The following is a 13,845-nucleotide window of genomic DNA, read 5'->3' on the forward strand; positions in this document are numbered from 1 at the left end:
ATACGTATCTGTCATGGATACCAACATTAATTAAGTGGAATTAAATGGAAGATAACCTTTTTTGCTGTTTTATTTAGCATTCCGCTAACAACCCAATTTCATTACTTCATAATGAAGACGAGCTATTTAACTTTTTGAGAGTTCATAACGTGCATATTGCCGTTATAACTGAAACGTTCCTTAAACTTGACCATAAGGTTAAGAAGGACGCAAATTATTTGATTTATAGAAATGATCGTCTTGATGTACCCTGTGGTGGCGTTGCCATCATTGTTCATAGACGAATCAAACATAAAATTCTTTCTTCATTTGAAACCAAAGTTTTTGAAACTTTGGGAGTTTCTGTTGAAACAAAATTTGGAAAACTTACGTTTATAGCTGCTTATTTGCCATTCCTATGCGTAGGCCAGCAAAAGAATTTTCTCAAGGCTGACCTTCAGAAACTTACCCGTCATAGGTCTAAATTCTTTATTATTGGTGATTTTAATGCAAAACACCGCTCATGGAATAATGCTCAAAGCAATTCCAATGGTAATATTCTGTTTGATGATTGTTCTGCAGGTTATAACACTATTCAATATCCAAACAGCCCAACATACTTTTCTTCTGCAAGAAATCCCTCAACTATTGTTTTGGTCTTAACTGATTCATGTCAACTTTGTAGCCAATTGGTTACCCATGCTGACTTCGATTCTGATCACCTTCCCGTAAGTTCTGAAATATCCCAAAAAATAATTTGTAATCCCAACAGCTCTACTTTCAATTACCATAGGGCTGATTGGGAGCAGTATCGAACATTTATGGAATATAACTTCGATCCAAACATTCCTTTGCAAACCAAAGATGAAATTAATTATGCTCTTGAATCTCTGACTACTTCTATAGTTAAAGCAAGAGCTGCCTCAGTACCAAAATGCGAGGTTAAATTCGATTCAATTATAATCGTCGACGATCTTCAGCTCTTGATCCGTCTCAAAAATGTCCGTAGGAGACAATATCAAAGAACACGCGATCCTGCCATGAAAGTTATCTGGCGGGATTTACAAAAACAAATTAAAAAACGATTCTCTGCCCTGAGGAACAAAACTTTTGAAAATAATGTTTCTAAATTAGACCCGAGTTCCAAACCCACAAAACTTTTGAAAACACCGCAAAAGCCTTTTCCAGCGCTTAAAGAAGGTGGTAAAGTTTTGATCACAAATTTGGAAAAAGCTCAGAAACTTACTAAGCAATTCGAGAGTTCCCATAATTTCAGATTGGGTCTTACTAGTCCTATTGAGAATCAGGTTGCTCGGGATTTTCTGAATATTTTCTTTTTTGATGATTCCTGAGGGACTGATTTGGACGAAGTAAGGTCTATAACTAAAATTTTTCATAATATGAAAGCTCCAGGTGATAATGGAATTTTCTATATCCTTATAAAAAAAACAACAGATGTTTCCATTTGGCATACTTTCCTGATAAATGGAAAAATGCAAAAGTTGTTCCAATTTTGAAGCCGGATAAAAATCCAGCTGAAGCTTCTAGCTACCGTTTAATAAGTTTGCTTTCTTCAATAAGTAAACTTTTTGAAAAGATAATTTTAAATAGAATGATGCTTCACATCAATACGAACTCAGTTTTTGCAGATGAGCAGTTTGGATTTCGCCATGGGCATTCAACTACTTATCAACTCTTAAGAGTTACCAATTTAATTCGTTCAAACAAATTTGAAGGCCACTCAACTGGAGTTGCTCTTCTAGATATAGAAAAAGCATTCGACAGTGTTTGGCATGAAGGTTTGATTGCTAAATTGAAAAAGTTTAATTTTCCACTTTATATTATGAAATTAGTTCAAAATTATTTAACTGACAGAACTCTGCAGGTAAATTATGAAAATTCCAAATCTTATCGACTACCTGTTAGAGCAGGAGTTCCTCAGGGTAGCATTCTTGGGCCTATATTGTATAAAATTTTCACTTCGGACCTCCCTGATTTGCCTCAGGGTTACCACAAATCTTTGTTCGCTGATGACACAGGCATTTCCGCTAAAGGAAGAAATTTTCGTGGTATTAGCAGCAGGCTGCAGAAAAGTTTAGATATTTTCTATTCTTATTTATAAAAAATGGAAGATTTCTCCCAACGCTTCCAAAACTCAACTTATAATATTTCCACATAAGCCTACCCAACTAACATTTTCAGCTTTGTAAGCCAACTTTTCCAGCGTTGTGCTGTAAAGTAGCTGAAAAGAAGCTGCAGAGCTACAAGCAAAAGCTAGCAAAATAGTTTTGGAGAGCGTTTACTCAACTTTCTCACAACCATTATTCAATTTGTCAGTCGCACTGAATAACATCAGCCAATAAACGCTAATGTCACTTCTATACACACACTAATCAACTTTCAACTTGTAGCTGCAAAACAAAGCTAACAAAGTGAATATATTACTCATTTGATGGCTTCTAAACAACCAACCACTCTTGCTGAATAACATAAACATCAAAAGTGCTTTTTCAACAACTAAACAACCTGTACGCAGCTTATAAACTGTGTTAGAGCAACTTCCGAAGCATTTTCACAGTCAACTAGGTTTATTTTTAGACGTGTGCAGTTTTACAGCTTTTACTCTGCTCTTTTATAACTAGTCGAGAAAAGTGATTCGTGTGCACTATTATAAAGCCTCTACTCAGCAATTTTGTTGAAGAAGGGAATGTTGATTTGTTTACATAAGTTCAAAGTGTTGGCGTAGCACAGTTGGTAGTGTCAAGGTTTGCCAATGAGGTCGTCTCGAGTTCGATTCCAGGTTCCGGTGCAGGGTAAATAATTTGGTGATGATTTGTAACTAATTTCGATTAATTTTAGTCACAGCAAAATAAACTCAATAAATTCCTTCATAAAAAAGCATAAACAGTATTTAACCCGGCTTCAAGAGAAAGCTGTGTAGTGATTATTGGATAACCGGGAAAAGGTTGAATAAGCACCTTTCAAGTTCACACACAACTAAACAGCAGGATAACAGCTGTATAGAAGCGTTAATGGATATGCAATAAGAGCTTCTCCCGACCGTTCCAACAGCCATAAGTAGCTGACTAAGTTCGCCAGATTTACTTGTATAGAGGTTGAGTAAAGGTTTCCTAATATCGTATAACGTTTGAATACAGCTTGAGGCTGTATAAATGAAATGAGTAAAGCGTTTACCTTGTGAAAATTGTTAGTTGGGTAGAGCTTCGTTTTTGAAACCTAGTAGTAGTCACATAGTCACTATGTGACGGAGTTCCAATTTCCTGGTCAAACCAAGTGAAATATCTTGGATTAATACTTGACCAAAAATTAACTTTTAAAGATCACATTGAGGGCATTCAAGCTAAATGTAACAAATATATTAAATGTTTGTATCCTCTTATAAACAGGAAATCCAAACTTTGCCTGTCGAATAAACTTCTAATATTTAAACAAGTTTTTAGACCGGCCATGCTTTACGCTGTGCCAATATGGTCTTGTTGTTGCACTACCAGGAAAAAAGCACTTCAAAGGCTTCAGAACAAAGTTCTGAGAATGATTTTGAAGTTGCCTCCCTGGTACAGTACTGCCGAGGTACATAGAATTTCGAATGTTGAGACTTTAGAACAAATGTCCAACAAAATAATGAATAATTTCAGGCAAAAATCGTTGCAATCCTCAATTCAACAATCCTCAAGCATCCCAGGTGCAGGTATTGAAAGTCTGCAGGGGCTGTGCACTAATTGTGTAAGACATTTTTGGGGTTTTCCAGCTCCAACTAATTTAAAATTAATGCACACCCATAATCAAAACTATGAGCAGAGCCGCTGTGATATTCATGTCAGCGATATTTAGTTTGACACTGGCAAACTGATTTTCACTTCAAGAGACTCATAAAATTCAGCATTTTGATGGAATTGAATTGATATTGACGTCTTCAAACACTGGTTTATAGGGGATGGAATGAGGCATTTAGCTTTCCACACTCGGTTCTTTATTGGTTTTTGACAGCTGCTGGATGTAACACGCTGGTGAAATGTGGTCCTTTTCCATATGTTCTACTGAGAGGCGAAGAGGGGAGAAAAGCTTTTTAACCAGCAGCTGTCAAACAATGTAAAGAACGCTTTTCATACACACGAAGACCGCCATTACCGAGCATACGGTACATCCATCCTATGAATGTCATTCTCATGTTGATTACATTTCTCATCGTGACATAGGAAAGGTGGGAGCATATAGGAAAGCAAGAGTGTTCGTATTTTGATGTCCCTCAATTGAGTTTTTAAATCAAACACATTATCTGTTCATTTAAATAACATGTGTATGAGCTTTTACTCACGAGAAATTAGCAGTTGAAGTTGACACTGATTTTAAAACATAGTCAGATCAGCGTACAATATTCCCACCTCTACTAAGTTTTATATACACCTTGTATGAAAGCATCTGTCAAACACTGTTATTGATCTACACTGAACGAAAATATCCGCAATACTTCGGATGATTATTGCATTAGTCGAACGACAGTTAGTGGCATCATTCGTGCGAAGCAGAAAATAATGTCGAATATTGCGGAAGTTCAAGGAAATATTGGTAAGTGCATTCATGTCAAACTCTAAACAATTTCTCATGTGTCAATCGGTTCACAGCTAACCGAAAGCGCTTCAAGAAGCCTCGATATCCAGCGGTAGACGAGGCGTTATACGTTTGGTTCCTGCAAAAACGGCAGCTAAACGTTCCTGTAAGCCACGAAATGCTTCAAGTACAGGCTCAGAAGTTCTATTCACAGATGATTGGGGAAGGTGAATATGGTAGCCGTGGGTATGTTGACAAATTTATCAAAAGGCATGATATTCGCCTTCTTAAGATAACTGGGGAAAAACTGTCCAGCAAACCTTGCGGTTATCGACCAATATGTTGTAGATTTTTCGCAAGAAATGCGTTGTCGTAACTTGTAACCATATCAAATTTTCAACGCTGATGAAAGTGGCTTATATTTCAAAGCAATCTCATCGATAACATACGTCGACCGGAATTCTGCCAGTGCTCCTGGTAGAAAAGTCAATAAGGAGCGCATAACTTTTATGCCCTGTTCAAATATAGACGGTTCTTTGAAGCTTCCACTCATGTTAATTGGAAAATACAAAAATCCTCGACCACTGAAGAACCTAAAGGATCTTCCTGTCTACTACAGAGCATCCAAAAATGCATGGATGACGAGGGAGTTGTTCAAAAATTGGTTTTTTGAGCAATTCGTCCCGCTAGTTACTGATTTTTTAAAAGGACTAAGCCATCCTGTGAAAGCTGTTCTCGTATTGGATAACTGTTCGGCTCATTATAGTACAGAGGAATTGCGAACAGATGACGGAGCCATATTTTGCAAATTTTTGCCACCCAATACCACCGCTGTAATCCAACCGATGGATCAGCATGTTATTCAGATGGTGAAGGCTCGTTACAAGAAGATCATGACAAACGAGATTCTTGGAAGAGGTGATGATTTTCACGATAACGTCAAACGCATCAACATCAAAGATGCCATGTTTTGGATTGCCCAAGCATGGGAAGCTGTTCCGGAATCTGCCATTCAGAAGTCCTGGAAAATATTGTATACGGAGACACCGGGTGATGATGAGGACGACTTGCCATTGTCCGTATTGCAAGAAAGGCTGAGGAACATAATGAATAATATTAACCAGCTGGAAACAATTGACGAGGAAAACGAAGAGTTCGAGATCCTGAAGGACGATGAAATCGTTGAGAAAATACTCAACCCATCAGTTGATGACTTCTCTTACACAACGAACCAAGATCACGAGGATAGCCAACATCTTTCTACATCGGTTGATCCTGAAGATGAAAATGTTAACGTTTCTGATGAAGCTGCTTTGAATGGAGCTGACGTTCTGCTTAGGTATGCGGAAGAGCAAGGTTGGTCGCTTAACACCCAGTTTTCTTTGCGTAAAATGAGACAAGACATCTTGAACAACATAGTAACTAGAAAGACTTGATAAATCTCAAGAGTGAATATCTTATTTGATGCATTGGTTGTTATGTAAACATGAATGGTTATTTAATTTCCTGAACTGATTTTTTTAACTCGAAAAACTACACGATATGATAAATTCCATTGAATTCTTAACAAGTTGAATGTTACTTAATATATATTTTCGAAGGAAAATAGAATGCTAATCATAGATTATTATCAATAACCTTAATCAATAAATTTGAATAGGACCATCCATTTGTTATTTAAAACGCTTATTCCACTGGTAAATTCCATCTAAGAATATATTTACATCTAAGAAAAATGTGTGCATCTTGTATGATTCATAGTTATGTTTAAATTTTTTTCTCCTTACTCCTCCAACAATTGCTAAAGAAGCGTCTTTTGATTTTTATTGTTTTTTTTTCACTTTACCCCTAATCACCGCTTACATAATATTTCATTCATATCTCAATTTCGCGTTGCTATCAACGGTAATTACCGATGCATTAATTAAATCACGCATTATTAGTAATAATTGTATTGTGAACTGAAAAAAATGAAGCTGTTGTTCCTACAGGAGACTGTACTGCAGCTTATATCCGAAGGGGGGTTTCCTTTTGTGCAAGAAAAATATGAATTTTTTTTTAAGAAACGCTGTTTTGCACAGGTGAACAATATTACCAAAATATGCTATATTTTCTTATAATTTATCAAAATAATGCAAAATGAAATGTGTTTCTTAATTTAAAAATCATGCTTCTATATAATATACAATTCGATATAACATACATTCGTGAAATCAAAATGTATGTTATATCGAAGTTTACCCATAGAATGTCGAATGTTGAGACTTTAGAACAAATGTCCGACAAAATAATTAATAATTTCAGGCAAAAATCGTTGCAATCCTCAATTGCAACGATTAATTCCCTTTATAGTATAGTATAGTTTTAGTTTTAGTTTTAAAATTTTTAATTGTTATACTGACATGCAGGTTTAAAAAACCTGTTTAAAATACTGAATTGCCAAGGCAGGAACAATGATAAAACATCTAGACGTCTTCAGTCTTGTGAGATATTGTGAAGCATTATAGTTTATTTGATATACGTTTTGAATAATTCATGACCTTTTACGCTCATTTCCACATTGTTGTGTAAAATCATCCAGAAAATCATATATTTTTTCAAACTTCTGGTTCCCGGGGCACTCTTCCGGTCAACCGAGTATAAAATTCCTGTCCAGGAATTTGATCGAAAACTGCCAAGAGCGGATAGACCGGGATTTTCATTTCGAGCGTGCAGGATCGAATCGCGACGTGCTTGCGCCGGTGAAGCCATGATGTAAACAAATAAACTTATCCTGACAACCAATGCCTACTGTGATTCTATTCACTCTCAGCTTGATTCAGTGAACCCACCAATCGAATTGTATTTTTTTTTCCAAAAGTTAGATGAAATTTAGCTTCTGTATGAAGCAGACGATATCGCTTGTTCCCCTAAAGCATACGAATTTCGCGTAATCCAAAAATACTTAGAGTTGTGGTTGTCGGTCGAATAAAGTAACCGCGAAGGTGACCGCTTTGAGTTTCATCCGTCGCAAACTTCATCGTCGTGAGTTCACCATAGAAAAATCTCGTCTCTGGACATACCTCTAGATTTAAGCATTACATGTAGATTAAACAATCTTCACTGAAAATTCAGCTGAAAGTTACAGCGGTCTATGTGTGTCCGATTATTATCAAGCAAAAGCATTAACATTCAATACCTATCATAATACCTAATATTGGCTTGAAATGTTTAATCACCTAGCCACTAAATATACTCATACAAAATTGACGATGACCCCGATTTGAGAAATTTGTTGTAAACGCACCACATGCAACTGAATCCATTATGCTTGTACGCTTTCAAGCTGTATGATTAACTCATAAAAGGAAGCCTGAGCATTGCACGTTGATGATGACTGCGCGCATACTTGGAAGCTGTTTTTAATTCAGATAAAATGCCATCTAATCGAAAATTTAAAATCTATCATCATTATCACCGAACGCTCACCGTTGATATCTTGCTCGTAATTATTAAATCAGCGGAGCACAGTTTAATGAGTCTAAATCATCAATGTTTGAAAAACCATCCAATTCGAAATGCTAATTGGCGTGTTTGTTAAATCTGATCGATATCAATCAACGAGCTCGCAGCCGTCCAAAAGATATCCACCAATGTTAACAACCGTGTGAAGAGGTTTGTTTTTCTACTTCACCCCAATAATGATGGTAATGCTTCATATCTTGAATCGAATCCACTCCGATTGAGTGCTTGACGTCTCCGCTTAAAGGTCTTGTTTGAATAGATAGCTAAGTATATTGAGCTTCAGCTTCGGGTGTGATCGAACAGAGGCTGGAGCTCTTATTTGTGTCATTCGTTACGCACGATTTCCATTGTAAATATTGCCTGAGCTTGCAAGCTCCAAATGACAACTGAAAAACGGATTGGTTGGCTGTCTTGACATTGACAGCAATCGATTTCAGCGGCTCGATTGATTCGATTGTAGTCCAAACGTGAGCAGTGAAGCTGTTTGTCAACTAAGGTGAAAACAGGTAGGTTTGAAAATCGAGTTAAATAGATTGTCAGTAAATCGATTATATAACAACAGAATTTGATTAAAATTGCTCATCCATAACTATTCTAGCATCCTCAAGCCTTCAACAGAAATACCCTCAGTCAGGACGAAAGCTTTGCTGTTTCAATAAACATATGTCCCCGATTGGTAATTAAATTGAAATTTGCATATTTATTGAAGCAAACGAAAGCTGCCCTTAGATATGGGTGGTAGCCGCTCTGGCTGAAATGCTACAGTGAACGTCTTTGCCATAGGACCGTAAAACGGAATGGCACTATAACACAATGAACAGAAACATTAAATACAGTTTTGAATTTAAAGCACCGTTTGTGTGTCAAAGAGACGATTTACCAATCACCAGTTGCGATTCTCAGAAAAATATACCTTCGTCACGAAAAGGATCTCATTCAAGTTGTAAGATTTACGGTTCTATCATCACACGAAAGCCTATACACGACCGAAAACCAGAAATCCATTTGCCAAGACTAATTTGCTATGGAGAAGGTGGTCCCCAACCGCGTGTCAACAGATGAAGGTATTTACCGCGCCTTGGGTTGTCCCATTTTGCAGCTTCTATCCGTACCTACTTATTAACGTATGTATGAGTGGCAATTATTGTAGGTCTGAAAATCTCAACGCAGTGCTCGGATTGCGTGTTTCCCCGAGTAGAAACGATTCCCAAAAACAATACACGCCAGACTGTTGTTGTCCGACCGACTACTCGTTCAACAGACCCCACCAGGTAGGTTAAGTGCTCATTATGAGTTTCTGTTGTTTAGGTTATTATTTGATCAGCAACCTGGCTGTAAAACCCGGTATGTTGTAGTTATAATTTTGACAGCTTAATGTCTGCTAGTATGTGGTAAGCATGCACCATTTCGCTATTTTGACAAATCTTTTCCACGACGTCGACCCATCATCGTCATCGCTAGCTCGGATGGTGATCTACGCGCTTGGCCGTCGTCGTCAGAGCAGCGGGAATTTTGATAGGTTGTTTCGGGCTTTATTGCACCACACTGAGGTGGCACAGAGAGATTCGGGCGGTTGATTATAATCATGGTGGGTCTAAGACGCGGCCGGATATGAGCAAAAATTACGATGAAACGAATACCTTCCGGCTGTTAGAGCCGCAGCGCGAGCATCAAGATGCTAATGCAATAAAGATGATACCTATTGGGAATTTTGTGAACTTTGAATTCAAGGTTAACGATGGGTTCAGAGTAGCTTAGCGCAATAAACTTCTACTTTCTTACTAACCAGGAAGATCAATCAACGAATTACCATCCCATCCTCCCACGCTTGGCAAAAAACAAACGCGTTTTATTAGATCAACGGCAACGGAACTTCATTCCTCGTCAGCTTGACTCACGCTTAATATGACAGAGACACACCAGTTCTTTTCCCGCGAATTTGCATCGTCACTGTGCGGCTAATGAATGGCGTCTGGGCGGCAAAAGCCTAAACAAATGCAGCAACATATCGCATTTATGCAAAACGCCTCTGCTCGCCGACGATCCACCTTCGCAGTGACTCACACTGACTGTGTGTGTTCGCTGGTCTGGGGTAAACGAGTTCGAAAAAATCTGTATCATCTTGAGAGTGGATTCAATGTGATTCAATTGTCGTTTTCCTCAAAGCGCAGCAATTACTTAATGCTTATTCAGTTCATATTATTCAACCCAACACCTTTATTTTATTGTGTTTTACATTTTTTGTATGATACATGTCTTGCCTCAGATATTCCTCCTCTTTTTGAATTTAATTAGGGCCATGCTTTTGCTGAGCTCCTGCCGTCAAAGTGGTGAAACTCTGCTTCAACATCATACACATAGGCGTCTCTTCGTTTGCCTGGCTGTTGATGTCGAATTGAATTCACCATCAGCCAGGGAGAGTTTAGTTGGTCGATTTGCTTTCGGTTGTCGAGTAATGTCGACCTACTGCTGCTGCTCGCTTTTTCACCATGATATGTCGGTTTTACTCGCGGTGTGTAACTTGGATTCTCTGTTCACATAATGGTGGAAGGTAAGTTCTGGGTCTTGGATGATGGGTGGCTTTATTTTCGAGCTGGTGATGGTGATGGTGATAATCGTTACGTTTCAAAATATTGAAGATCTAAAAATCATGTACTGCTGCTACCTGAGTGGTGTTTTTGTTACATTCATTGATGCACCCAAGGCTCTACGTACAAGATTTTATATATTAATTTTCTGAAATCATGTTGATATTTTGATATGATATTTTTTTATTTCGGTGTGATTCATATTTGGATATTATTTTGACGTTTCTAAAAAATATAATTAAACACAAAATTAAAACATATAAAATTTATCACTGAAATCTTCAATTTTTTTCTTACGGGTCAATCAGGATGCTGTTTTCTTTATGAATATTTATGATTTTACAGATATATTTAACAACATTTACTGATATTAATCTACCAGCGAATTGAATTTACAAATCGATATCGCTATATATTATTTTGAATAGATGAAAACTTATTGATTACATTTTTCCATTTTGAATACTGTTAACTCGACCGATCTCGAAAATAAGACCGGAAATTACGAGCGAAGATCATTATTGCAGTCCAAAAGAATGCTGGGATATCCAGACGTGATTTGACGAAAAGGTTCAGTGCGGCGCACAGTAAAAATGAGCTAATCTGTATGCGAGAAGGTTTTCGGTCGCACCATGCCAGCAAACATCCCAACAGGACACTGAAACAAAGCCTGGTTGCCAAAAACCGTGCAAGAAAGCTGTACGAGCAAGAACTGACCAAGTATAATGGATGCATTGCACTATGAATGGGCAACTTTATAAGAAGGAATGTCTCCAGAAGAGAATTCACTGCGAGAACCACCCTACCACATAACAGAAGTGGCAGTGTGAACGAATCAGTGTATCAAAAAGTGAAAAAATTTGACATCACAAAGCGATGCTTGTGGACAGCGTTACCAGTATTCCAGATTTATCTGGATTTTCCAGATTCTTAGTCGGCTTGCTAGATACACAGACAGACCTCGTATATTTCCAGATTTTTTTTTAAATATGTTCCAGATTTTCCAGATTGTTTAAACATGTTGCTTTAAAAATATCACTGCAATTGATTACAACTCTAATAAAAAAATAATAAAAAAGCCAAACTTGCTACATAAATTATTAAAGGCCATCAACGTTGGACACTATTGGAATTTTAAGGTAATTCTGAAAATAGTTCACAGTTACGGGTGAGGCGAATTCTTTATGAAATCAAAGGAGAATTTCAAGCTACTTCTGAGTAGAATTACATTCATCTTTGTGGGCTTCGGGGTCGTGCGGCGTCAATATCATTTGGGCGTATTGTGAGTGCCACGAAGTGAGGGTTCGATTCCCGGTGCAAATTTTGGCAACCTGAGAATTTCCCTACTGGTCTAATTGGTGTTGTGTGTTGTCCATTGCCTAGTGTAAAATATTCAGTCTGTGCAACTTCTGGTTGTTTTTTTTTTATTTTTCCTTTATTTAACGTCGGTCTCTGTTCCGCAATCTAGTGCCAATCACCGAAGAACATCGATTGCCATCGATTGACGGCAATCGAATGTGCAGGAAGGCAGCTTCCACACATGCGTAGGATATCGCACCCATTCAAACACACATGGGCCGGGACCAACAGTTTTATCACTTCTGGTTGAAGAAGGTGTCAATTGTCTTGTCAACTCTGATGACAATTGCATAGAGATTTTGTCAATAAAGGAAATACAATCCGGAAGGTAAATCATAGAAAATTCTTATGATGAAACTTAAGGAGTATGGTAATACGAATCGTGAGAATAATTTCAAAGGAACTCTGTCCAATGTTTCTATGGAGATTAATTTTAATAAAAATTTTAAGCGCAATTTCTGGGAGACTTTGAAAACCATTTTTGCAAAGTACTTGGGTGCTTAGGTAATACTGGAAAGGATTTCAAAACAATTCTGACCTTACCTTCAAAGCAGTTCAAAGGCAATTATCGGATAAGTCTGAGAAGAGTGTGACGGTCATTCTGAAGAGTGTACCAAGGAAATTGTTAAGAATATTTTAAGAATTGCATAGAGAAAATGGACACAAAATTAAGCCATTTTTTGCCAGTTTGAGGGAGTTGGGGAATTAGAGAGTGATTTATAAGAGATTACAAGAGGTAATGCTAAGAACTGTAAGAATGTTACTGGAAAAGTTTAGATATTTTCAAGATTAATTTAGGGGAATATACAAAAGAAATATGATGGAATTCTAGGATCATTCAAAATGAACTAAAAAAAAAGAAGATATCCTGTGAAGAGTTCCAAGTAAATTCAGACTAACAAATAAATTCATGATCTGGGACGCAGGAAAAATATAAATTCGGGAATTTAGAATCATTGCAAGATCCTGATACCGTAAAACAGGGTAACATTGATAGTTTTTTAAAGTATATTCTAAATATTTTTTACAGCAATGAATGTTTTTCAAATTTTATATTTTTAAATCAAGTACTGAAGATCCAAGAGTTAATTTGTAAGTAATATGTTGAACGAAAATTAAAGCATTTGCACTATTTTTTTAGTTTTGTGACCGAACTTCAGTATTTTGATTTGGGGTTACTTTGATAATGCTCGATGAATGTAGAAAAAAAAATGAGTGAAACTCAAACAATTTAGTTCTTTAAATATGAAACTTTGAATGAGTATATAATCAGAAAACTTCATAAGCAATAAGAACACAATAACATTTCATAAGTGATGGTTTGAGTGCTTTTTCAAAAAGGCGAAAAACACGAGAATGGCTTTTTATTTTTTTTTGTAAAATATGTAACACATACTTTATAAAAATGCTGGTTTTGCATGATGCGTCAAAAACGACTCTCACTTTAGTCGTTGTGCTCTCCTCACGTACTACGGCGTGATGTGGAAGGTGGTAAGTGCGGGTGGATGAGTCTTCATTGGGCGATACACGTTTCATGTGTCCTAGCTCGTGGTACTCCTTCATAAAATCTGAATATTGTTTACACAAAGTTGGGTTTCGTTGCAGCCTGGATTCCACTAGCCGGAAGCGACGGATAGCGGTGTGACGGTTGTCACCGAGATTTGCTAGAATATCCTCCTTCACAGGTAATCGAACAACGTATCTGCCTTCAGGTGAGCGGGTAACAGTTTGACGAAAGTGAGCTTCACAGGCCGCTTCCTCTACTGAATAACAAGGAGAAGTGTCATCCTCTTCAATACTCCAGAAACGTTCCATGAGTTGATGCAAATCGTCGACGGCAGCTACA

At 37.3% G+C, this 13,845-nt stretch overlaps 1 protein-coding gene across 1 annotated transcript; it reads left to right on the forward strand.

The window, feature by feature from the left end:
- The first annotated feature begins 4,532 nt into the window (after positions 1-4,532).
- Positions 4,533-13,644, forward strand: LOC135714553 (tigger transposable element-derived protein 2-like). Its single transcript, XM_065237934.1, has 4 exons — positions 4,533-4,566; positions 4,623-4,794; positions 5,315-5,887; positions 13,605-13,644. Exons 1-4 carry the CDS (start codon positions 4,533-4,535, stop codon positions 13,642-13,644), a joined length of 819 nt encoding a protein of 272 aa, XP_065094006.1.
- The last annotated feature ends 201 nt before the right edge of the window (positions 13,645-13,845 follow it).

This window comes from Ochlerotatus camptorhynchus, unplaced genomic scaffold (assembly GCF_037179485.1).
Source record: "Ochlerotatus camptorhynchus isolate MF236.1 unplaced genomic scaffold, CSIRO-AGI_Acam_v1.1 ptg000045l, whole genome shotgun sequence".
Lineage (NCBI taxonomy): Eukaryota > Metazoa > Arthropoda > Insecta > Diptera > Culicidae > Ochlerotatus > Ochlerotatus camptorhynchus.